Source organism: Haliotis rufescens, unplaced genomic scaffold (assembly GCF_023055435.1).
Source record: "Haliotis rufescens isolate VD_foot unplaced genomic scaffold, xgHalRufe1.0.p SCAF_57, whole genome shotgun sequence".
Taxonomy (NCBI): Eukaryota; Metazoa; Mollusca; class Gastropoda; order Lepetellida; family Haliotidae; genus Haliotis; species Haliotis rufescens.
The window spans coordinates 2400019-2427093 of record NW_025964301.1 but is presented as its reverse complement, the minus strand read 5'-3'; the positions used below and the strand labels follow the sequence as shown (position 1 = coordinate 2427093).

Here is a 27075-nt window from a genome sequence, read left to right as displayed (position 1 = left end):
TCTGAGCAGCTGATCTTGGCACAACTAAGGGACATAACTCTGTCCACTGCCTGGGCATGGAAGGTCATTGTAACTGTTGTTTGAGATCTTTATCATTGCTAGTGAGTGGGAAATATTTTTTAATATGACCAGGATTAATTAAGTATCTGGAGCAATGGTCGATTATGTTGTTTGTTTTGTTTGCCTGATGGCAGCTTGTGAATATTCAAATCAAGACTAGACAACCCAGAGACTGGTATTATGAATGGTCCATTCTTTCATTGTTTCATTTCATCATTAGAGATAATTTGAATTACCCCAAAATAAATAATGTGCAAGTGATTCCGTGTCATTTGATTGGCTGAGGCAAGCAATATATTTTGCTTTAATATTCCTTAAACCGAAAACAATAGGCCACACCCACTAGCAGACAGCAGTTTACTGATTGGTTGAAAATAGAGTGGGCAGGGCTTGTGTTGCATTATTGTGCTGAGTGATAGCACTGATTTTGTATCATTGTCTACAGTTTTGGTGTTAATGGTTAAAGTATGTGAATTTATTATTTATACTTATTATAAAAATTAAATTCAATATGTTTTTGCGCTAAGAAAGGAACAAAGAAACCAGTTTGTATCTCATAAACATAAAAACATAATGAAGTCAGTTCTAAATTGTATAGGGGCGGTCGGGTAGCCTAGTGGTTAAAGCGTTCGCTCGTCATGCCGAAGACCCGGGTTCGATTCCCGACATGGGTACAATGTGTAAAGACCATTTCTGGTGTCCCCCGCCGTGATATTGCTGGAATATTGCTAAAAGCGGCGTAAAACCTCACTCACTCACTCACTCACTCACTCACTCACTCACTCACTCACTCACTCACTCACTCACTCACTCACTCACTCACTCTAAATTGTATAAGTTTCAGTCTTCAAAATTAGGCATGACTGTCACTGATTTAAAAAATACAGCATCTATTAATCCAAAGTAGAAAATATTAACTCTTGTATTACTACTGACATTTTACCGTCAACCAGTCAAAAGTACTGCAACCTGTCAAATGCTATTCGGAAATTACAGCTGAAGTCAACACCCTCCTGCCTGTTCCCACTTGGTAATCATTGAGTATATGGACCATTAGTATATCATGTCAGTGTCTGTTGACTGATTCTAGCTGATATATTGCTTTACAGCCAAGATGGAGGACAGATAAGAACTAATTTCTACTTCTATTGCAAGAAGGAGGCTGACAGAAGGAGAGTCGAGTTCTGTGTCCAGGTAAGTCTGGTATCTTCGTCACCTCACCTCGACAGATGTGTGTTTTGTGTTTATCGTTAGACCACACTGCTGGTCTGGTTGCCATGGTTTCTTCTTGTTAGACAAAGCAGGGGTTAGTGTGTATTCTGTTGCGAAAGGTACACTATCCATGCTAGAATCACACTTTACCTTTGAGGCGTATGGGGAATCACCTGCTGTTGACTGTTTTTCATGAGTGAGTGAGTGAGTATGGTTTTACTCCGCTTTTAGCAATATTCCAGCAATATCACGGCGGGGGACACCAGAAATAGGCTTCACACATTGTACTCTTGTCGGGAATCGAACCCGGATCTTCAGCTTGACAAACGAATGCTTTAACCACTAGGCTACCCCACCTCGCTGTTTTGATGCAAGTATAATTATTGGTATTTAACTTGGTATTTAATCACAAATGTATAAAATATTTATGACAAAAACATCATCTTTTCTATTGGTAGCAAATGTTTTTGAGTAAATGAATAAATATGTTAGCATTTTTGTATTTCCCATTATTTCTAATGTGCAGTTTCATTATTGACGTTAGATAAAAAATTGATGTCGTTTTGCAATTCAGTTAAGGAAGTGGCGATACCCGTCATCCATAAGCAAAATATGACTGGATGTCGATTTCGTTACGTGATTTAGATTGGACTATGCATAGACTCGTTAGTCCAGCCAAAATATAACTCCATAATTGCAGCCTAGTTCGGCAATGGTGGAAACTGGACATTTTGACATTAGACAAAAAATTGATGTTGTTTTGCAATGCAGTGATGGCTCAGTTCAGTGAAGGGTGTGGCGATACCTGTAATCCATAAGTAAAATATGACTGGTTGTAAACTATGAATAAATTCACGTTTTTCTTGATAGTAAACACCATATATTGGACCGTTTGACTTCTTATCTAGGATTTGTGTATTCATCGGCTTGGCTTGTGATTAACTAAACATGCTGTAAATATTGAGCGTGAATTAAATGCAAAAAATGAGTGGTCTTTGTTTGCAATGATGAACTTTGCATTTATCGTTAGATTAAGGTAAGGATATGTATTATTCTAATGGGGATGGGGTGGGGGAGATTTTCAGTCTTTTTTTTTTGATTTGGGGTCAGCTGTCGTATCAATCTGGAGATGCATTAATTTCAAGATTTACAGTATGTCGCATTAGGATCTGTTTTATGCAACAGTTTGAGTTGCAAAGTGAACACATATTATTTCTAGCAGTCATTCTTAAATGGAAAGGGAACAAATAATTTTCTTGACTGGAGTGGCGTCGAGTTAGAAACCTTCTTACGTACCTGGCCAGGTATGTGCTGTTTACTATTTTACCACAATGCTGGCCTCGTTGCCATAGTAACTTTTTGTCCCTTTATATTGCAGCATTTACCAAGTGAAGTCTCATGGGCTATATTATCATCAGCCTTTTGAATTTGGAGTCATATTTCATTCTCAGCTCCCTAGGGGTTATACATCTCAAGCTGCCTTATTAGGTGCTGAGACGGTTTACAGTCCCATTACCATCTCATCCAGTATTGTGTGATATCCCTCTCCATTTCCGTTATTGGTGTTCACATAATAGGCCATCACTTTTTACATCTTATAGCTAAAATTATAATCAAAGTCAATATATGTTGTATCTTCTTATCTGAGATCGTCAGGGATCAGATGGTCAGGCTTGGTGACCTCGGTTGATGCATGTCATCATACCCCAGATTGTGGAGATCGATGCTCATAATGCCAATCATTTGATTGCCTGGCCCAGATGCCATTATTTACAGGTGGCTGTCATATTGCTGAGTGTGGCGTTAAACAACAAACCAACCAACCAACATGTCTAAGTTATAACAAGGCACACATAGCACACATTCTCATAATTCCCTGCAGTAGAGTCCATGCATACATTCTAGTGGTCTAGTGGTAGAGCGTCCGCCTGGAGAGCGGAAGTCTGGGCTTCGATTCCCGACCGCGTCATACCAAAAGACGTTAAAAGATTGTACTTGTTGTTACCCTGTCTGGCGCTCGGCATTAAAGGGCTAAAACAAGGACTGGTCGGCTCAGAGTCAGTATACTGTGTCTGAGTGGGGTATTCATGTTAAACTGCGGCATGGTATCTCAGTGAGCTAGCACTATAAATCGGCATCAGTCCGGACTAGTACAAGCAGCCACACAAACACACACACGTACATGCACGTCGCTATATAAGTGCAATAATCTTGGACGCGACGTTAAACCCAATTTCACCTCACCTCACCATGCATACATTATGCCTGCATTCAGTCAGCAAAGAAATACAGATACACAAGGCCATATTGAGTAATTAATTACCAACAGTGATGTTATGTTGTTGGGGTTTTAATCTTTTCCATGCATACCGTATTCGATGTAATAAGCGCCCCGCTCTAATAAGCACCAACAGCAATATTTGCTAATATATTGGCTAGTGAACAATCCCAATTAGCACCCCTTTCAATTGATCAATGTACACAAAGACTTATTTATTTGTGTATAATACGTGTGTTATATGCATCCTTAATTGTGGGAAATTAGATTCTGGAAAAATATAACTGTCGTATATAAACATTTCAGGCTGTCAGCATAAACCACAAAATTTACAATCTTTTAACCCTGTTGTTTTTCACCAAAATAGTATTCTAATAAGAGCCCCCTATTTCTAATTTTGAGAGTGCCCTGGGTGCTTATTATGTCGAATACGGTATTTGTATGCAAGAAACTCCAAATTAATTGTTTATGGAGATTTATTGTGCATATTTTATGCTCTGGTTAAAAACCTTCTCAACCATCTTCCCAAGGCAAGGGAGTTAAGTGACTAAAATTCCAGTTTCCACCCTTGCCAAACTAGTCCATTTCACCTCACCTCACCTCACCTCACCTCACCTCACCTCACCTCACCTCACCTCAACTCACTTTGTAAGAACCACATACGGTGACAGCTGTCTGTAGATGCCTTCAAAAGATTAAACAATTTTTTTAATTAAAAATAATATAAAAGATGTGTCTGCCCAAGTTTGTAAAAAAAGTGGATAAAATTGTAAAAAAGTAATTTGTTGTAGCCTATGGAACTGACGTGTGATATAACTGAAATACTGCATCTTTAGATGAACCAATTTAGATTTCCACAAATAGGAGTTGCTTGATGAGGTTCTATCATTGGTGTAATGATTTAGTATCAAGGCGCTGTGATTCCTGATTTACGGCTGTGATTATCACAAAAGAGTGATTGTGACAAATATTGCAGCATTAACTAACTTATGGCTGTCATCCTTCTCCAGACCAGTGGGTCAGCTGTCCGTCTCCCAGATATTCTGGTAGATGTAGCAGACAGGGGATAAACATCACCACTATGTCGAACATACCGTCAGCACAAGGGAACTAGACCAGTGGAATTCTGGGTAAGAATATAGGTCCCCTGCAACCTATGCTGGTGACATAAGAGGCGACTAAATGGATTTTGTGATCAGAATCTAATAATAATCTAATAATATAGTCACTGCCAAAAGAAAAGCGAATATCATACATGTTGGTTAATATATGAAGAATAACCGTATTCGATGTAATAAGCGCCCGGGGCGCTCTCAAAATTAGAAATAGGGGGCTCTTATTAGAATATTATTTTGATGAAAAAAAACAGTTGAAAGATAAATTTCTTGGTTTATGCTGACAGCCTGAAATGTTTATATACGACAGATATATTTGTCCAGAATTTAATTGCCCATAATTGAGGGCGCATATTACGCATGTGTGCGTATTATACACGAATAAATAGGTCTTGTGTACATTGATCAATCGGAAGGGGTGCTAATTGGGATTGTTCACTAGCCAATATATTAGCAAATATCGCCGTGGGCGCTTATTTGAGCGGGGCTCTTATTATGTCGAATACGGTACTCATATTCAAGAGATATTAGATTAGTTCGATGCACAAACGAACATACTGAATGCATCACATGTGACGTCATAGATCTATGACTCAGGATGGAAAATTTGTCTCATGCAGGATTAGCGTGTAAAGTTTGGAAATCATGTGCAGCATATCGTGACAGATTGTTAGTCTTGTCATAAAGTGGTAAAAATTGAAAACATCTCTTCTTGACATACATTTCTGGTGTCCCTGTGATATTGCTGGAATATTGCTAAAAGCGGCGTAAAACCATATTCATTCACTCAATATTGGCCTGAATGGGTCATATATTCCGTCTGTGTGTCGCAATTTCATAAACGGCACAGTTTCACATAGGGCATAGTTTCAAATGGGGCACAGTTTCACAAAGGGCGTAATTTCCTACAAGGCACAGTTTCACAAAGGGCGTAATTTCCTACAAGGCACATTTCACAAAGGGCACTGTTACACATAAGGCACCGATTCAGAGAGAGCACAGTTTCACAAAGGGCGTAATTTCATATAGGACACAGTTTGATATTGGGCACAGTTTCACAAAGGGCGTAATTTCATATAGGACACAGTTTGATATTGGGCACAGTTTCACAAAGGGTGTAATTCCATAAAGGACACAGTTTGATATTGGGCACAGTTTCACAAAGGGCGTAATTTCATATAGACACAGTTTGATATTGGGTACAGTTTCACAAAGGGCGTAATTTCATATAAGGCACAGTTTCATATTGGGCACAGTTTCACAAAGGGCATAATTTCATATTGGGCACAGTTTCACAAAGGGCGTAATTTCATATAGGGCACAGTTTCACAAAGGGCGTAATTTCATATAGGGCACAGTTTCACAAAGGGCATAATTTCATATTGGGCACAGTTTCACAAAGGGCGTAATTTCATATAGGGCACAGTTTCATATTGGGCACAGTTTCACAAAGGGTGTAATTTCACACAGGGCAGAGTTTCATATTGGGCAGAGTTTCACAAAGGGTGTAATTTCACATAGGGCACAGTTTCATATTGGGCACAGTTTCACAAAGGGCGTAATTTCATATAGGGCCAGGTTTCATATTGGGCAGAGTTTCACAAAGGGTGTAATTTCACATAGGGCACAGTTTCATATTTGGCACAGTTTCACAAAGAGCATAATTTCATATAAGGCACAGTTTCATATTGGGCACAGTTTCACAAAGGGCGTAATTTCATATAGTAATTTCGCCACTTTTAGTAATATTCCAGCAATATCACGGCGGGGGATCACCAGAAATGGGCTTCACACATTGTACCCATGTCGGGACTCGAACCCGGGTTTTCAGCGTGATGAGCGAACGCTTTAACCACTAGGCTACCCGACCGCTCCTAATCTTATCAAGGTATCTGTGGGCAACTGTCAGGGGATGTGATTGAGGTGAGGTGAGGTGAGGTGAGGTGAGGTGAGGTGAGGTGAGGTGAGGTGAGGTTAAACTTCATGCCACAATTTAACATGAATACCCCACTGACAGTTCACTGACTCTGAGCCGACCAATCCTTGTTTTATTCCTTTAATGTTGAGTGCCAAGCAGGCATGATCGAACCCCGATCTTCCTCTTTCTGGGCAGACGCTCTACCACCAGACCACGGAGGCGCTAGAATGCACCATATCATGCCCAAAACGACATATCTATCACAACCCAGATTTATGACAATATCGCAATAATTCGTTCATATTATAACAAAGCACCACTCAACAAAACAAACATTGAAAATCATGTTTTAACCTTCAAGGAATTATCCTGGAAAGCATCTTATAATGAGGCAGGTGCCCATGGTATAATGAGGATGTTCAGTATTGATGTAGGTGTGCTCATCCAACTGGCAACTTCTGTAAATGACAGGTGTCAGAGATTTCTACAACTGATAGCTCCTAGATATATGCAACAGCAGCTGATTGACTGATCACTGCACTTCAGTGTTTATGTGTGGGCTTAGACAGTGTGAAATCAGATCGCTTCTTCATTCTCCCGTAATGAGCTGCTGATCGCTGAAATTGCAAGTAAGTGTCTGTTGATGTTTCAGATGTTTTTCATATTATCGGAGGATTCTAGACATTATTTGTAATTAACCCAAGCTGAGATTTCAGTTAGATGCTCTTTAGACCTGTCTAGATTGATGCTATGCATGGTTTGTGATGCTTAATCTCTTATAAGTCTTTAATCCGAGAATATGTTCTTGAGGTGCTTAAGTTCTATCTTAAGGGGAGTAGTTGTTGATAAGGTTACATCAACCTGTTCGTTTAATGGCTTCCAGATACATTCCATTCACCAAGTACCTAGATGAGACGTTTTGAGTTGTATACTCCCAAGGGAGTTGAGAATGCAAATGGATTGCACACATAGGTTATAAGTCTGATAAAATATGCTCTTGCGATGATTAAATTCTGTCTTAAGAGGAATATTTGTTGATAAGGTTACATCAATATGTTTGCTTAATCTCTTCCAGATACATGCCTATTGGCAGGTACTAGATGAGACGTTTTGGATTGTATACTCCCGAGGGAGTTGAGAATGTAAATGGCTTGCATGATGATCCAATTCACTAGACTAATAATGTTATGTGCTGTGAGCTTCCTGCTCTGTGGTTAGAAGTTTTGCACTGTTCATGTTATGGTTGATACTCCCCAGGGAGCTGGGAAAGAAATCAAGTACACATTGGTCCATTGACTGGGGTAATAATGATGTGCTTAGTACATGCTGATGCATGGAGTACAGCTATATAAATGGATTATTATTATTATTATTATTATTATTATTATAAATAATAATGGGGGCGGTCGGGTAGCCGAGTGGTTAAAGCGTTCGCTCGTCACGCCAAAGACCCGGGTTCAATTCCTGACATGGGTACAATGTGTGAAGCCCATTTCTGGTGTCCCCTGCCGTGATATTGCTGGAATATTGTTAAAAGCGGCGTAAAACCATACTCACTCACTCACTAATAATAATGGTTATCATTATTATTATTAATGCTTATTATTAATTCCGGATCTTTTCAAACAGTACATAGTCACAAATCTTAATATTTTTAAAACTGTTATTTTAAACATGTTAAAGGAGTTGGATATCCAGAACAAGATAATATTTATTGAAATACGTTTTTGCATCAGCTATCCCCTACTAATACTGTTTGTATAAGCCCAAGGGGACGTATGTGTTCTGGTTTTATCTGTGCTTGTGTTAAGCATATGACTTCGATGTTTGGGTGTCATTTTTGTATGTGACTGATACTCACTGTGAATATAATACATACATCCCCTTCTCAGATAACAGTTTCAGAAACAAATGCTGTTTTACAGTGACTTATCCCTCTCAGAAGTCTGCAATTGTCAGTAAAAATCCACAATTGGAATTACGGTTTTTGCTATTCATACTAATTATATTACTGTAGAAACAACTAAGTTGAAGACTTCATCGATGTGACTTGACTCATTAATAACAGGACTAAAAAAATGAAGAGGAATTATTGTATTGGTTACCATGTTGCAGAGCTACAGATAAGCTGCGTATTTTTGTAAAATACCCCCCAAAACTATTCAAAACCCAATTACTTTCATTTAACAGAAACGCAAGCATTAAAAGGAAAACTCAATTATGCTTTTTCAGCATGCATACAACGGAGGTAATTTCCGAAACACAATTACGAGCTAATTTACTTTCCGAGTCAAGACTATATTTAGAACCGTTATATTACATCTAAAACATTATTTCATTATTTTTTATATCTAAAAGGTGTTTACTCATTTTGGGGAAAACCCAATAGAGTGTTGAAGAAATGAGTGAAAAATTATTGGTTACCCAATGAAAAATGTAATAACCCAAATAAAATAGAAACCTTCGAGTGAAAACTCAATTGCTCAAAAAGTTATCTGGAGCTCTGATGTTGTAATTATACTAATACCTCTGAGTTTATGAAAATAAGGACTTTAATGATTTACAGATGACTATTTACAGTTGGAATTGTATTTCCCGTTACATTAGACATTTATCATGAACTGGGATCAATGTTATCATGTGTGATTTTTGTCATATGGTAACCCTGACAGAGCAGTCATGTGTGGCTATGTTCACTCCCGGTTATTCAGTTATCTTATTTCGTAACTAAACTGATAGAATTCAAACCACAGAAAATAAACCCTTATACAGCTGAGTGGTCTAGTGGATAGAGTCTCTGCCCGGAGACAGCCTGAGTGGTCTAGTGGATAGAGTCTCTGCCCGGAGACAGCCTGAGTGGTCTAGTGGATAGAGTCTCTGCCCGGAGACAGCCTGAGTGGTCTAGTGGATAGAGTCTCTGCCTGGAGACAGCCTGAGTGGTCTAGTGGATAGAGTCTCTGCCCGGAGACCGCCTGAGTGGTCTAGTGGATAGAGTCTCTGCCCGGAGACAGCCTGAGTGGTCTAGTGGATAGAGTCTCTGCCTGGAGACTGCCTGCATGATCTAGTGGATAGAGTCTCTGCCCGGAGACAGCCTGAGTGGTCTAGTGGATAGAGTCTCTGCCTGGAGACTGCCTGCATGATCTAGTGGATAGAGTCTCTGCCCGGAGACCGCCTGAGAGGTCTAGTGGATAGAGTCTCTGCCCGGAGACCGCCTGAGTGATCTTGTGGCTAGAGTCTCTGCCCGGAGACCGCCTGCGTTGTTTAGTTAATAGAGTCTCTGCCTGGAGACTGCCTCCATTGTCTAGTGGATAGAGTCTCTGCCCGGAGACAGCCTGAGTGGTCTAGTGGATAGAGTCTCTGCCCGGAGACAGCCTGAGTGGTCTAGTGGATAGAGTCTCTGCCCGGAGACAGCCTGAGTGGTCTAGTGGATAGAGTCTCTGCCCGGAGACAGCCTGAGTGGTCTAGTGGATAGAGTCTCTGCCCGGAGACCGCCTGCGTTGTTTAGTGGATAGAGTCTCTGCCTGGAGACTGCCTGCATGATCTAGTGGATAGAGTCTCTGCCCGGAGACAGCCTGAGTGGTCTAGTGGATAGAGTCTCTGCCCGGAGACAGCCTGAGTGGTCTAGTGGATAGAGTCTCTGCCCGGAGACCGCCTGCATTGTTTAGTTGATAGAGTCTCTGCCCGGAGACAGCCTGAGTGGTCTAGTGGATAGAGTCTCTGCCCGGAGACAGCCTGAGTGGTCTAGTGGATAGAGTCTCTGCCCGGAGACAGCCTGAGTGGTCTAGTGGATAGAGTCTCTGCCTGGAGACTGCCTGCATGATCTAGTGGATAGAGTCTCTGCCCGGAGACCGCCTGAGAGGTCTAGTGGATAGAGTCTCTGCCTGGAGACAGCCTGAGTGGTCTAGTGGATAGAGTCTCTGCCCGGAGACAGCCTGAGTGGTCTAGTGGATAGAGTCTCTGCCCGGAGACAGCCTGAGTGGTCTAGTGGATAGAGTCTCTGCCTGGAGACAGCCTGAGTGGTCTAGTGGATAGAGTCTCTGCCCGGAGACCGCCTGAGTGGTCTAGTGGATAGAGTCTCTGCCCGGAGACAGCCTGAGTGGTCTAGTGGATAGAGTCTCTGCCTGGAGACTGCCTGCATGATCTAGTGGATAGAGTCTCTGCCCGGAGACAGCCTGAGTGGTCTAGTGGATAGAGTCTCTGCCTGGAGACTGCCTGCATGATCTAGTGGATAGAGTCTCTGCCCGGAGACCGCCTGAGTGGTCTAGTGGATAGAGTCTCTGCCCGGAGACCGCCTGAGTGATCTTGTGGCTAGAGTCTCTGCCCGGAGACCGCCTGCGTTGTTTAGTTAATAGAGTCTCTGCCTGGAGACTGCCTCCATTGTCTAGTGGATAGAGTCTCTGCCCGGAGACAGCCTGAGTGGTCTAGTGGATAGAGTCTCTGCCCGGAGACAGCCTGAGTGGTCTAGTGGATAGAGTCTCTGCCCGGAGACAGCCTGAGTGGTCTAGTGGATAGAGTCTCTGCCCGGAGACTGCCTCAATTGTCTAGTGGATAGAGTCTCTGCCTGGAGACTGCCTCCATTGTCTAGTGGATAGAGTCTCTGCCCGGAGACCGCCTGCGTTGTTTAGTGGATAGAGTCTCTGCCCGGAGACAGCCTGCGTTGTTTAGTTGATAGAGTCTCTGCCTGGAGACTGCCTGCATGATCTAGTGGATAGAGCCTCTGCCCGGAGACCGCCTGCGTTGTTTAGTGGATAGAGTCTCTGCCTGGAGACTGCCTGCATGATCTAGTGGATAGAGCCTCTGCCCGGAGACCGCCTGCGTTGTTTAGTGGATAGAGTCTCTGCCTGGAGACTGCCTGCATGATCTAGTGGATAGAGTCTCTGCCTGGAGACTGCCTGCATGATACAGTGGATAGAGTCTCTGCCTGGAGACTGCCTACATGATACAGTGGATAGAGCCTCTGCCCGGAGACCGCCTGCGTTGTTTAGTGGATAGAGTCTCTGCCTGGAGACTGCCTGCATGATCTAGTGGATAGAGCCTCTGCCCGGAGACCGCCTGCGTTGTTTAGTGGATAGAGTCTCTGCCTGGAGACTGCCTGCATGATCTAGTGGATAGAGTCTCTGCCCGGAGACCGCCTGCGTTGTTTAGTGGATAGAGTCTCTGCCTGGAGACTGCCTGCATGATCTAGTGGATAGAGTCTCTGCCCGGAGACCGCCTGCGTTGTTTAGTGGATAGAGTCTCTGCCTGGAGACTGCCTGCATGATCTAGTGGATAGAGCCTCTGCCCGGAGACCGCCTGCATTGTTTAGTGGATAGAGTCTCTGCCTGGAGACTGCCTGCATGATACAGTGGATAGAGCCTCTGTCCAGAGAGTGGAACGTTGGTAGTTCAGTCCCAGGCTCTGTCATACCCCAAAAATGAAACTTGTTGTTACTCTTCCTGGCGTGGCATAAATTAGATAGAAGGACTGGTCATCAGTATACTGTGAGGGGATATCCATTTTAAATTGTGGGATGGTTTCTCAGTACGCTAGCACTGTCAAACCAGCATTAGTAAACACACACACACGTGCATGTACATCGCTATATAAGTTCAATAATCTTGAACACGATGTTATCCATTTCCCCCTCCCACCATTGCATGACCTTGTTAATTGTGTGTCATTAAAACCCGATCGCTATGATTGCTTTGTGGAATGGACCCCAGCTCAATGCTTCAGGAAGAGACCTAACCAATCCATACATCTTCAAACGGAACATTTCAAACCGGAGCTCCCTTCCTTGTGAGCAATAACATTGGCGATGGTTCAGTCCTATCAAGAAAATGCCAACATTGATGCATTAAGGCCTCTGATGTACTTGACTGAGGTTGAACCTGACAGGTGGTTTTAGATGTACACGTCATGTTCCTTAGTTTGGGAAGACCTGTGTTGTATATATACTCACCAACAAAAGAAAAGCGACTACCATATATGTTGGTAAAGATATGAAGAATTACTCATTTTCAAGAGATATTAGATTGGTTTGATGGACAAACGAACATACTGGTATGTTGTGTGAACCAACGCTCATGATCGCATCACATGTGACGTCATAGATCCTTGACTCGAGATACACAGGATTAGCATGTAAAGTTTGACAATTTAACATTGTAAGATATTTCTTTTCAATTTTAGGGGTGAGGGCAAATATTTTAAACTCATGGAAAGTCTAAAAAAAGAAAAAAAAAGTATCAACACGAGAACAATTAATGCAATTGAAGAAGTAGTATGTTTGCACGTAGTTTTCTCACCAAATAGTGAGTCAATTTGTGATGCATTGGCCTCTGTCACACTTCCATTATTGAAATAAAAAAAGAGTATATTTTAATCCTTTAACCCTACTCATACGAAGGAAAGTACAGTGTGCAAATGGTCATTGCTAATTGTGGAAAGGGTTAAAAAGGGTGACGAATGAAAACGTGTGTAGCTGACTGAATGAAAATGTGTGCAGCTGACCATGACCTTGAACGGGGAGGCTTGCCCGCTCGAATACTAAAGGATGTAAATTGGAGGTACAGTCGTGCCTCGTTTATACGGACACTTGCGTCATTTAACAATTTGTCCGTATAAACGAATTTACGCATAACTGAAACCAGCTTCTTACTAAAATGTCCCCAATGTCACCAATCATCGATTTTCCTATGGTATGTCCAAATTCAGTGCCATAATGCTTACTGATGGTTTCCAAACTTGCTGACGGGTGTTTTTCCTTAATTTCCAAATTTCCCTTTTTTCGCGTGCTGTAACTGCGAGTCGCTTATGTTTCGCTGGTTGACAGGCCATACTCACAGTTTGAAGTCACAACTTTGACCTCTGACCTCCACAGAGGCCATATTTATCGAATGGGATTACATGTACAATAAACAAGCTCGTCTCAAACGTAACTCAGTGTCACTTGGTTAATTGACTTCTCACGAATAAAAGGATTGCCACCAGCGGAAGTGTATTTTTCGGGTAAGTGAAACTATTTTGTGTGCATTTCAGTGTTTTGTGTATGAAAATGACCATCCGGTTCCGGAAACTGAATTTCCATATATATGGGTAAATTTATATTGTAATTACTTCGTTTTGAATGAAAATCGTCCGGGAACCGAGGTTTCCGGACATCTGAAATCCGTATAAGCGGGGCATGAGTGTAGCTTGTGCATTGGAGGTTTCTCCAAGACCATATATAGAGGCTCTGTATATAAAGGCTGTATTTTCGTTGCAGCCTTTGAAATTTATAGACAGGACAAAAGTGCAGTAAACCTTATTTACGAGTATGTGCCACTTTTGATGTTTGAATACAATATTTGCATTAATGATGTTATGATTTATCCAAATCTGCCAAGCTATATATTCACCCATGAGACGAAGCTTGTGGTTGTCTGGATCTGTATCTTGGCGAAGTCATAACTTAGGATATTGCTATTGCATACCCACATTTATCATACCTCCATGTCAAAATGATGAGATCTGATTGGTCCACGTGATTTTCATAAAATACTGTGCAACCTGCCTTGGAGAGTAATAAATTTCTCAGCGGGGGAATAAATCTCTTATACCCTGCCACGAGCAATACAGGCTACATGTGGATTTCTGAGAGGGAGAAAAAATCCCTTATACCCCGTTTCAAAGCAAAAGGCTGCACGCTTTTCCGTGTCAATGGAAGTCACGTGACATAGCACAAGTTAACCTAAGCTCAATTTAACAGACCCCCTCTGTGGTCTAGTGGTAGAGCGTCCGCCTGGAGAGCTGAAGGTCTGGGGTTCGATCCCCATCCACGTCCTACCAATAGACGTTAAAATATGGTACTTGTTGTTACCCTGTCTGGCACTTGGCATTAAGGGGCTAAAACAAGGACTGGTCGGCTCGGAGTCAGTATACTGTGTCAGAGTGGTGTATTCATGTTAAACTGCGGCATGGTATCTCAGTGAGCTAGCACTATAAATTGGTATCAGTCCGGACTAGTACAAGCAGCCACACAAACACACACACGTACATGCACGTCGCTATATAAGTGAAATAATTTTGGACGCAACGTTAAACCCCATTTCACTACCCCCCCCACAGATTTGATTGCTGTTGTATACACACTGTTATAACATATAGCACCAGGGCTAGAAGTGAACAGATTTGATTGCTGTTGTATACACACTGTTATAACATATCGCACCAGGGCTAGAAGTGAACAGATTTGATTGCTGTTGTATACACACTGTTATAACATATAGCACCAGGGCTAGAAGTGAACAGATTTTATTGCTGTTGTATGCACACTGTTATAAACATATAGCACCAGGGCTAGAAGTGAACAGATTCGATTGCTGTTGTATACACACTGTTATAACATATAGCACCAGGGCTAGAAGTGAACAGATTTGATTGCTGTTGTATACACACTGTTATAACATATAGCACCAGGGCTAGAAGTGAACAGATTTGATTGCTGTTGTATACACACTGTTATAACATATAGCACCAGGGATGGAAGTGAACAGATTTGATTGCTGTTGTATACACACTGTTATAACATATAGCACCAGGGCTAGAAGTGAACAGATTTTATTGCTGTTGTATGCACACTGTTATAAACATATAGCACCAGGGCTGGAAGTGAACAGGTTTTCTTGCTGTTGAATACATACTGTTATAACATATAGCACCAGGGCTGGAAGTGAACAGGTTTTATTGCTGTTATAAGAAAATGTTATAACATTTAGCACCAAGGCTCTAAGTAAACAGGTTTTATTGCTGTTGTATACACAATGTTATAACATATAGCACCAGGGCTAGAAGTGAACAGATTTGGTTGCTGTTGTATACACACTGTTATAACATATAGCACCAGGGCTAGAAGTGAACAGATTTGGTTGCTGTTGTATACACACTGTTATAACATATAGCACCAGGGCTAGAAGTGAACAGATTTGATTGCTGTTGTATACACACTGTTATAACATATAGCACCAGGGCTAGAAGTGAACAGATTTTATTGCTGTTGTATACACACTGTAATAAACATATAGCACCAGGGCTGGAAGTGAACAGGTTTTCTTGCTGTTGTATACACAAGGTTATAACATATAGCACCAGGGCTGGAAGTGAACAGGTTTTATTAATGTTGTTAAGACAATGTTATAACATTTAGCACCAAGGCTCTAAGTAAACAGGTTTTATTGCTGTTGTATACACAATGTTATAACATATAGCACCAGGGATGGAAGTAAACAGGTTTTCTTGCTGTTGTATACACATTGTTACAACATATAGCACAGGGGCTGAAAGTATACAGGTTATTATGCTGTTTTAACACACTGTTATAACATATAGCACCATGGCTTAGTGAACAGATTTTAATTCTGTTGTATATACACTGTTATAGCAAATGGCACGAGGGCTGGAAGTGAACAGGTTTCCTTGCTGTTGTATACACACTGTTATAACATATAGTGCCATGGTTGGAAGTAAACAGCTTTTCTTTCTGTTGTATGCACACTATTTTAACATTTAGCACCAAGGCTGGAAGTAAACAGGTGTTATTGCTGTTGTATACACACAGATATAACACATATCACCAGGTTTGGAAAATGAACAGGTTACATTGCTGTTTTTATCCCACAGTTATGATAAATAGCACCAGAGTTGTAAAGTAAACAGACTATATTGCTGTTGCATACACACAGTTATATTATATAGTACCAGAGTTTGAAAGTAAACAGACTATATTGCTGTTGTATACACACAGTTATAACATATAGTACCAGAGTTGGAAAGTAAACAGACTATATTGATATTGTATACACACAGTTATAACATATAGCTCCAGAGTTGTAAAGTAAACAGACTATATTGCTGTTGTATACACAGTTATAACATATAGTACCAGTGTTAGAAAGTAAACAGACTATATTGCTGTTGCATACATACAGTTATAACATATAGTACCAGAGTTGGAAAGTAAACAGACTATATTGCTGTTGTATACACACAGTTATAACATATAGTACCAGAGTTGTAAAGTAAACAGATTATATTGCTGTTGTATACACACAGTTTTAACATATAGTACCAGAGTTGGAAAGTCAACGGACTATATTGCTGTTGTATACACACAGTTATAACATATAGCTCCAGAATTGTAAAATAAACAGATTATATTGCTGTTGTATACACAGTTATAACATATAGTACCAGTGTTAGAAAGTAAACAGACTATATTGCTGTTGCATACACACAGTTATAACATAAAGCCCCAGAGTTGTAAAGTAAACAGACTATATTGCTGTTGTATACACACAGTTATAACATATAGCTCCAGAGTTGTAAAGTAAACAGACTATATTGCTGTTGCATACACACAGTTATAACATATAATACCAGAGTTGGAAAGTAAACAGACTATATAGCTGTTGTATACACACAGTTATAACATATAGTACCAGGGCTGGAAGTGAGAAGGCTATGTGGCTGTTGTATACACACAGTTATAACATATAGTACCAGGGCTGGAAGTGAGAAGGCTATGGTGCTGTTGTATACACACAGTTATAACATATAGTACCAGGGCTGGAAGTGAAAAGGCTATGGTGCTGTTGTATACACACAGTTATAACATATAGTACCAGGGCTGGAATTGAGAAGGCTATGGTGCTGTTGTATACGCACAGTTATAACATATAGTACCAGGGCTGGAATTGAGAAGGCTATGGTGCTGTAGTTGGTATGTGGAACCAGGGCTGTAAGGTGAACTTTGTGTAACTTGGTTTAGAGTTAACCCAACCTCATTATCACAAAATGCTTATCAGTGTGGATGTAATTATCTAGCGAGCACCTTCCTTCGTCTCCATAGAGTTTGCCCTGGCTTTAAGGAGGCCAGTGTGTTTCAGAGAGCATGTTTTTGATTGGCACACATCTTATTGTCCTTTTGTAATGATCATTTTGGGGGTTGTGAAACAGTGATGAATGTTGTATCTGATTTGTGAGACTTGCTCAAGTCTATCTATGGCGTTTACAGTGTTATCAGAGATATATTGCTAGAATATGTCTATGTTTACAGTACGAGACACAAACCCAGAGTCCCAGATAAGAATCTTGTTATGGCTACTGTAGTTCATGTAACTGTCAATAGACTTTTTTATACAAAGAATATAGAAGTTGTTATCCATGGAAAAAAATTTCATAATTCAAGTTCTTTCAACTTCTAACTGTCTAAGAGATTACCCCAGTCTATCCATTAATGGCACCGTATCAACAGAGACTAGCTCCAGTCTATCTGTCAATGGTCACAGTATCAACAGATTAACCACAGTATATCTATCAATGAACACAGTATTAACAGAGACTAGCTCCAGTCTTTCTGTCAATGATAACAGTATCAACAGAGACTAGCTCCAGTCTATCTTTCAATGGTCACAGTATCAACAGAGACTAGCTCCAGTCTATCTTTCAATGGTCACAGTATCAACAGATTAACCACAGTCTATCTATCAATGATCACAGTATTAACAGAGACTAGCTCCAGTCTATCTGTCAATGGTCACAGTATCAACAGAGACTAGCTCCAGTCTATCTGTCAATGGTCACAGTATCAACAGAGACAAGCTCCAGTCTATCTGTCAATGGTCACAATATCAACAGAGACTAGCTCCAGTCTATCTTTCAATGGTCACAATATCAACAGAGACTAGCTTCAGTCTATAGATCTGTCAATGGTCATAATATCAACAGAGACTAGCTCCAGTCTATCTGTCAATGGTCACAATATCAACAGAGACAAGCTCCAGTCTATCTGTCAATGGTCACAATATCAACAGAGACAAGCTCCAGTCTATCTGTCAATGGTCACAGTATCAACAGATTAATCACAGTCTATCAATCAATGATCACAGTATCAACAGAGACTTGCTCTGTCAGTGATAACAGTATTAACAGAGACTAGCCCCAGTCTATCTGTCAATGATCACACCATCAACAGAGACTAACCCCAGTCTGGCAATGGTCACAGTATCAAAGGACACAGACAGAGAGACCCTCTCCAAACTGCTCCCCCCAATGAGCTAAAACCAGATAGCCCCACATTAACACACAGAGACCCCCTCCAAACCCTCTCCCAATTATCTAACACGAGATTGCAGCACTCAGACCCCCTCCCCCACAGCCGAGCTCGTCCTGTGGTATGTTGATGCTGGTAATGGACTAGAGCATCTGGGAGAGCCTCTAGACTTCCTCCACTGACATTGGCCTCTCCTGTGGTTCTGCTCCTCCTCAACTGTCAGGTAGGTTATATTTGTACACTGCATTAGTTCTTGTCAATTTCCAAGGATGACTGATGCTGTGTGCAGTGATACGTACAACACCTGGTGCAGCGGAGTTGTCATCTCCAGAGGATCAGTGAGTAGCTATTACTTCTTAGTAGAAACTTTGGTTCTTAGGCTGTTATATAATAGGGGTTTACATGATGCACAAATGTATAGAATGGTCGCAGAAAAAAATATTTATAGTACCAAATTCTTTAAAAAAAATGAAGGTCCTGTAATTTAAGTACCGTTTTTGACGTAATAAGCGCCCCATTGTAATAAGCGCCCACGGCGATATTTGCTTATATATTGGCTAGTGAACAATCCTTATCAGCACCCCTTCCGATTGATCAATGTACACACGACTTATTTATTCGTGTATAATATGCACTTGTGTGTTATATGCAACCTTAATTATGGGCAATTAAATTCTGGAAAATATATCTGTCGTGTATGATACGCACATACTTTTCTTTTGTATCATATCAGGCTGTCAGCATAAACCATGAAATTTATGATCTTTCAACTCTGTTTTTTTTTCTCACCAAAATTTTATTCTAATAAGAGCCCCCTATTTCTAATTTTGAGAGCACCCGGGCGCTTATTACGTCAATTACGGTAAATTACGGTAAATTACGGTAATTATCAAATCTAACTGTACAGCACACTTTATAATTTCGTTGTTTTATAGGACCCCGATATTGTTTTGTAAAGACCCTTGAAATTAATTATTTGAGGAACCTTGGTACCTTTATTTTGTTGGTTATAGTATCCTGTTTCGTCAAAAAACATTTGACTATCTAGATACCCTCTACAATCACCTCCATAAACTTAGGCCTTATTTTAATTCATTGAAAACCTTGTGTTACTGATTGCTACTGACATCTAGTAGAGTGACGATATCTCTAGCCATCATGTTGTGGCACTGATGCTGTGTGTTGGTCACATATTTATAAGGACAAATAAGGACCTGATACCACACTAAATCGGTTTGTAACTCACCAAATTTGGTGATGAAGCATGTCGACTGTAGGACATTGCTCATAATATCAACCCCTGGTTTGTCTGACCCAGACTTGATCACATACAGGCTGTCATTATATGTAGCTTAGAATTTACTTCCCCACAGTGGCATAAAACAACAAACAAATATCATAAAAAATGTAAATGTTTAACATGTTTAATCAACTTTTTTCTTCTACATTTTGTTAATTGAAATATCTTCTTGCATGATAGTGAGTGAGTGAGTGAGTTGGGTTTTACGCCGCTTTTAACAGTATTCCAGTTATATCGCGGCGTGTCAGCTTAATATGGGAGGAAAGCCCGGAGTGATGCAGGTCTCAGACGTTTACCACTTCGGTGAAACCCACGAGCACGGGTATGGTGCTGACAAACCTAGAAACATAATCGGGGCGAACCGGGATTCGAACCCACAATCATAGGTTTCTGGCGTGCCCAAGGGACGTCTTGCATGATAAACAAGATGAGGACATGAGAGCATGCTCATGTTATTGTGATCGCTTTACATGGATTGGTATTGTTTGATAGGCATTTCTTTTTATTTGATGGATGACAAAGTAGACATAAGTTATGGATAACAACTTTATTAATATACTGTTATAGAAATGTTTGGGTATGGATCCTTATGCTGTTGTCAAGCAGGACTGGATAATGGTGAATTGGTGAGGTGAAATGGGTTTTAACGTTGCGTCCAAGATTATTGCACTTACCGTATATCGCTGTGTATAAGGCGAGTTTTTCGTACCTAAAATGGGGGGGCTAAGAAGGGGGGTCGTCTTATACACGGAGTCAAAGATCTCACATTTTTTTCCACTGGCGATGTCAACCGGCGTCAGATAGCCAGCCCAGCATTTGACAATAAAACTTCGCATTTCGTCCTAAATAACTGTTCCAATAACTATTTCCATACATAAACATGATTTGTATCTCTTTTCCTTGAATAAAGTTTAATAATTTCGGTATATAGCAACGTGCGTGCGTGCGCGTGTGTGTGGCTGCTTGTACTAGTACGGACGGATGCTGATTTATGGTGCTAGCTCACTGAGATACCATGCTGCAGTTTAACATGAATACCTCACTCAGACACAGTGTACTGACTCCGAGCCGACCAGTCCTTGTTTTAGCCCCTAAATGCCGAGCGCCAGACAGGATAACAACAGGTACTATCTCTATCAACGTCTTTTGGTATGAAGCAACCAGGGATCGAACCCCGGACCTTCCGCTCTCCGAGCGGACGCTCTACCACTAGACCACGGAGGTGGTCTGGGATAATATGAACATTGTACAGAATTATACATGGTAGGTGAAGGATTAACAGTAACAATTTGTATACATGCGAGAGATTATCATGAGTTGGGGGGCACGGGTGGCCAAGTCGTCTAAGGCGCCGTGATTCGCTGTGCAGAGTTGCATCCCTTGGGCACGCCAGAGACCTATGATTGTGGGTTCGAATCCAGGTTCACCCCAATTATCTTTCTAGGTTTGTCAGCACCATACCCATCCTCGTGGGTTTCACCGAAGTGGTAAATGTCTGAGACCTGCATCACTTCGGGCTTTCCTCCAACATTAAGCTGACACGCTGTGATAAAACTGGAATACTGTTAAAAGCGGCGTTAAACCCAACTCACTCACTAACATGAGTTGGTTAAATAATGTCAACAGAAGGATAATAGTGTAAGAACATGATGGACAGAGAACACATGATGAGGATGCTGATTAAAAAGGATCAAGTATACATAGATGGGATGAATGGATAAAGGAGATGGAGCTGTTGCTTTTGAGTTTATGGAAGGCAGATGGGATGAAATAGCCTTGATCTCTGTTGATTGATGGCTTGTAGCAGTAAATCTGGACTGCTTCTGCTAGTTTTCTTACACTGATTTGTACCTGTTATCTGATAACACAGATCACAAACTTTTCAACTGAGTTAATATCCCTCTACTATCTCTCTCCTACAAGTCTGTTGTAATCCTACCTGGTTTGAAGTGAAGCTGCTCTGTAGAAAAAACAGTAAGAGTCTTGTTGAACATACTTATCAGCTGATTCCAACAACGGTCGGCGTCTCAGTCAGATGGTTTTCATCCTTGGATACATTGATCACTTGAGATGGTGTTTTTTCTCCAGCCTCTCTACAGCTACTGCAGATGTTTGTGATAAGCATCTTTAGATGTAGGTGGAAGGAAGGGGTTCTTTGAAATTAATGACAGAGAAACACATCTTCCTGATGTACGAGTATGCCTTAGTTGAGGCTCACATTCGTTCCTATCAGACATATTCCACATCTGTCATAATTCCTTCTGAGATACAATATTCCACAGTTACAGTGTTTTTTCTTATCTCAGTGTCAACCGTCATATCATTCAGGACATATTTCTGTGTAGTGTATTTTTTGTCTGAGTATTTATTTGAACCTTGAGTACCTTGAGATGGTCCCTTGAGAGAGTGAGAGTACCTTGAGAGAGTGAGAGTGCCTTGAGATGGTAACTTGAGAGAGAGAGAGAGAGAGAGTACCTTGAGATAGTACTGTGTGAGAGAGCCTTCCTTGAGAGGATTCTGTGAGAGAGTGAGAGTACCTTGAGAGAGTGCGAGTACCTTGAGATGGTCCCTTGAGAGAGAGTACCTTGAGATGGTCCCTTGAGAGAGTGAGAGCACCTTGAGATGGTCCCTTGAGAGATTGAGAGCACCTTGAGATGGTACCTTGAGAGAGTGAGAGCACCTTGAGATGGTCCCTTGAGAGAGTGAGAGTACCTTGAGAGATTGAGAGTACCTTGAGATGGTCCCTTGAGAGATTGAGAGCACCTTGAGATGGTCCCTTGAGAGAGTGAGAGTACCTTGAGAGATTGAGAGTACCTTGAGATGGTACCTTGAGAGAGTGAGAGCACCTTGAGATGGTCCCTTGAGAGAGTGAGAGTACCTTGAGATGGTCCCTTGAGAGAGTGAGAGTACCTTGAGAGATTGAGAGTACCTTGAGATGGTCCCTTGAGAGAGAGTACCTTGAGATGGTCCCTTGAGAGAGTGAGAGCACCTTGAGATGGTCCCTTGAGAGATTGAGAGTACCTTGAGATGGTACCTTGAGAGAGTGAGAGCACCTTGAGATGGTCCCTTGAGAGAGTGAGAGTACCTTGAGAGATTGAGAGTACCTTGAGATGGTCCCTTGAGAGATTGAGAGCACCTTGAGATGGTCCCTTGAGAGTGAGAGTACCTTGAGAGATTGAGAGTACCTTGAGATGGTCCCTTGAGAGAGTGAGAGTACCTTGAGATGGTCCCTTAAGAGAGTGAGAGTACCTTGAGATGGTCCCTTGACAGACCGAGAGTACCATGAGAGAACTCCTGAGAAAGTGTGAGAGCTCCTTGAGAGAATGAGAGAGTACCTTTAGGAAGTAGACAGTAAAAAAATCCCTTGAGAGAATGAGAGCCAAGTAAAAAACCATACAAAGATTCAATTATGCAAACAAAATATTTTATGGCTGGGAACATCACATCAATAAATCAGAGAAACATACTTTGTGCACAATACCATTAACACCATGTCACATCAACTTGCCATCCTTCACTAAAACCTGCTAACAAGACACATGTGCTTGGCTGGTTGCCTGGCTTGATACAGAGGCAAGGATGCTGGAGGGGATGGTGACATCAGGTATCTACTGGTCAGGATAGGCAATACTGGAGGGGATGGTGGCATCATGTATCTTCTGGTCAGGATAGGCTATACTGGAGGGGATTGTGGCATCAGGTATCTACTGGTCAGGATAGGCAATACTGGAGGGGATAGTGACATGAGGTATCTACTGGTCAGGATAGGCTATACTGGAGGGGATTGTGGCATCAGGTATCTACTGGTCTGGATAGGCTATACTGGAGGGGATGGTGACATCGCGTATCTCCTGGTCAGGATAGGCAATACTGGAGGAGATAGTGACATGAGGTATCTACTGGTCAGGATAGGCTATACTGGAGGGGATGGTGACATCGCGTATCTCCTGGTCAGGATAGGCAATACTGGAGGGGATAGTGACATGAGGTATCTACTGGTCAGGATAGGCTATACTGGAGGGGATGGTGACATCAGGTATCTCCTGGTCAGGATAGGCTATACTGGAGGGGATGGTGACATCAGGTATCTCCTGGTCAGGATAGGCTATACTGGAGGGGATAGTGACATCAGGTATATCCTGGTCTGGATAGGCTATACTGGAGGGGATAGTGACATCAGGTATATCCTGGTCTGGATAGGCTATACTGGAAGGGATAGTGACATCAGGTATATCCTGGTCTGGATAGGCTATACTGGAGGGGATAGTGACATCAGGTATCTTCTGGTCAGGATAGGCTATACTGGAGGGGATGGTGACATCAGGTATATCCTGGTCTGGATAGGCTATACTGGAGGGGATAGTGACATCAGGTATATCCTGGTCTGGATAGGCTATACTGGAAGGGATAGTGACATCAGGTATATCCTGGTCTGGATAGGCTATACTGGAAGGGATAGTGACATCAGGTATATCCTGGTCTGGATAGGCTATACTGGAGGGGATGGTGACATCAGGTATCTTCTGGTCAGGATAGGCTATACTGGAGGGGATGGTGACATCAGGTATCTACTGGTCAGGATAGGCTATACTGGAGGGGATAGTGACATCAGGTATATCCTGGTCTGGATAGGCTATACTGGAGGGGATAGTGACATCAGGTATATCCTGGTCTGGATAGGCTATACTGGAGGGGATAGTGACATCAGGTATCTCCTGGTCAGGATAGGCTGTACTGGAGGGGATAGTGACATCAGGTATATCCTGGTCAGGATAGGCTATACTGGAGGGGATGGTGACATCAGGTATCTTTTGGTCAAGATAGGCTATACTGGAGGGGATGGTGACATCAGGTATCTTTTGGTCAAGATAGGCTTTTCCTGGAGGTGATAGTGTCTCAGGTATAGACATATAAAGTGTCTGAGATAGACAATTACCTCATTTTGTAAAAACTGACTACATATACTGACACAAGAAAATGATTTAGCAGTAATGATTAACTTGCATGACAAAGAATGAGGACTGTGTGACAAAATAACATTGTTGTGTTTGATTATCTTGTGCCTATATACACCGAACAACTTAATTTGACTTGTGTGGCCATTTTGTGAAATATTACAAAAAGAAAAGAAATTTTAAAGATTAGAGATATTAGAAAGATTCAGTATGTTATTACTAGACAACTCCTCATGAATGGCGGTTAACAAAAAGCACATGTAGCAGGTTTCTACAGAATGGGGCACATGCAATGGAGGGGAACAGCATTAAGCTGACGAGGACTTGGCAGGTTGTACTGATCTATAACCTGCCTACTGCATTAAGGAAGCCTTTCCATAGACATCGTTTTTATTGCTTGCTTGATCACGTGTGAAACATAAGCAGTCTCTTCCCATAGTCACCGAAGCAGATTATATCATATAGTTTCACCCTTAGAACCAATCAACCAGTTGGTATATGGCAGCTGATTGTACGGAGAGGGGGTTAAAACTACCAGATTCAATCTGTAGGTAAATGGCATCTGGTTGTGAGAAATAGCATAACTTCACATTGGTTCAGATGGTTCAGATGATGCAGGGTCAGATCATTGACAGTATTGTTGGATGGTTTCAACAGTATTGCCCTCCTTTATCATGAAGTCAAGATGAGGCCAATTTCTTTTATCATACCTCCACGTCAGAATGATGAGATCTCATTGGTCCATGTGATCTTGATAAAATACTGTGTAACCCGCCTTGGAGGGAAATAAATTTCTCAGCAAGAGAATAAATCCCTTATACCACGCCACGAGCAGGACAGGCTGCATGTGGATTTCTGAGAGGCAGAATAAATCCCCTATCCACCTTCCGAAGCAAAAAGCAGCGTGCTTTCTGAGTCCATGAAAGTCACCAGACATAGCACAAGTTAACCTATCAATTTTGTATTTGATTGAATTCTTAAACAATGTCATATTAAAACATGTCTGTAAAATAAATTTGTTGTAGCAGGATCACTCGGGGTACATGGGGTTTTATGTGTGCTGTGTTAGGTTTTATACCTCATGCCTCCGGCTTCATGGGGATGTTAATTAACATGCCTGATGAGTGGATGAGTTTGTTTTTATGCGGCTTTTACCGAATTTCAGCTTGATGAGGGAGGAAATTAAGCCTGTAGCGATGCAGGTCTTAGATGTATATCTCCCTGGTGAAACGCACAAGCAGGGGTATGGTGCTGATAGCTCTAGTCAGATAATCAGGGTGAATCTGGGATGTGAGCCCATGGTCATCAAGAGTTTTAGCCAGAGGATGAAACGCACAGTAAAGTTTGGCGCCTTAGATGATTGGGTGGTGCCTTAGATCACTGGGTGGCGCCTTAGATCATTGGGTTGTGCCTTTGATCATTGGGTGGTACCTTAGATCATTGGGTGGTGCCTTCGATCATTGGATGGTGCCTTAGATAATTGGGTGGTGCCTTAGATCATTGGATGGCTCCTTAGATAATTGGGTGGTGCCTTAGATAATTGGGTGGTGCCTTTGATCAATGGGTGGCGCCTTAGATCATTGGGTGGTGCCTTAGATCATTGGGTGGTGCCTTCGATCATTGGGTGGTGCCTTAGATCATTGGGTGGTGCCTTCGATCATTGGGTGGAGCCTTAGATCATTGGGTGGTGCCTTAGATCATTTAGTGGCGCCTTAGATGATTAGGTGGCGCCTTAGATCATTTGATGCCCCCTTCGATCAATAAGTGTTGCTTTAGATCAATTGGTGGCACCATAGATCATTGTTTGGTGCCTTAGATCATTGGGTGGCGCCTTAGATCATTGGGTGGCTCCTGAGATCATTGGGTGGCACCTAAAATCATTGGGTGGTGCCTTAGATCATTGGGTGGTGCCTTAAATCATTGAGTAGTGCCTTAGATCATTGGATGGCGCCTTAGATCATTAGGTGATGCCTTAGATCATTTGGTGGTGGTGCCTTAGATCATTGGGTGGTGCCTTAGATCATTGGGTGGCGCCTTTGATCATTGGGTGGAGCCTTATATGATTGGGTGGCGCCCAAAATCATTGCGCCATACATACCCGACGAGAAGCCTGATGAATGGACCCAAGAGTGTATGGTAGACAATACATGTTGCGTGACAACTAATC

At 41.7% G+C, this 27075-nt stretch overlaps 1 protein-coding gene across 1 annotated transcript in view; it reads left to right on the top strand.

The window, feature by feature from the left end:
* LOC124137854 (carboxypeptidase D-like) overlaps positions 1-27075 on the top strand; it is a 114116-nt gene that overhangs the window by 6140 nt on the left and 80901 nt on the right. Inside the window, exon 2 of the mRNA XM_048385285.1 lies at positions 1170-1254. Coding sequence (XP_048241242.1) covers positions 1170-1254 — 85 coding nt within the window. The remainder of the gene's footprint in view (positions 1-1169; positions 1255-27075) is intronic.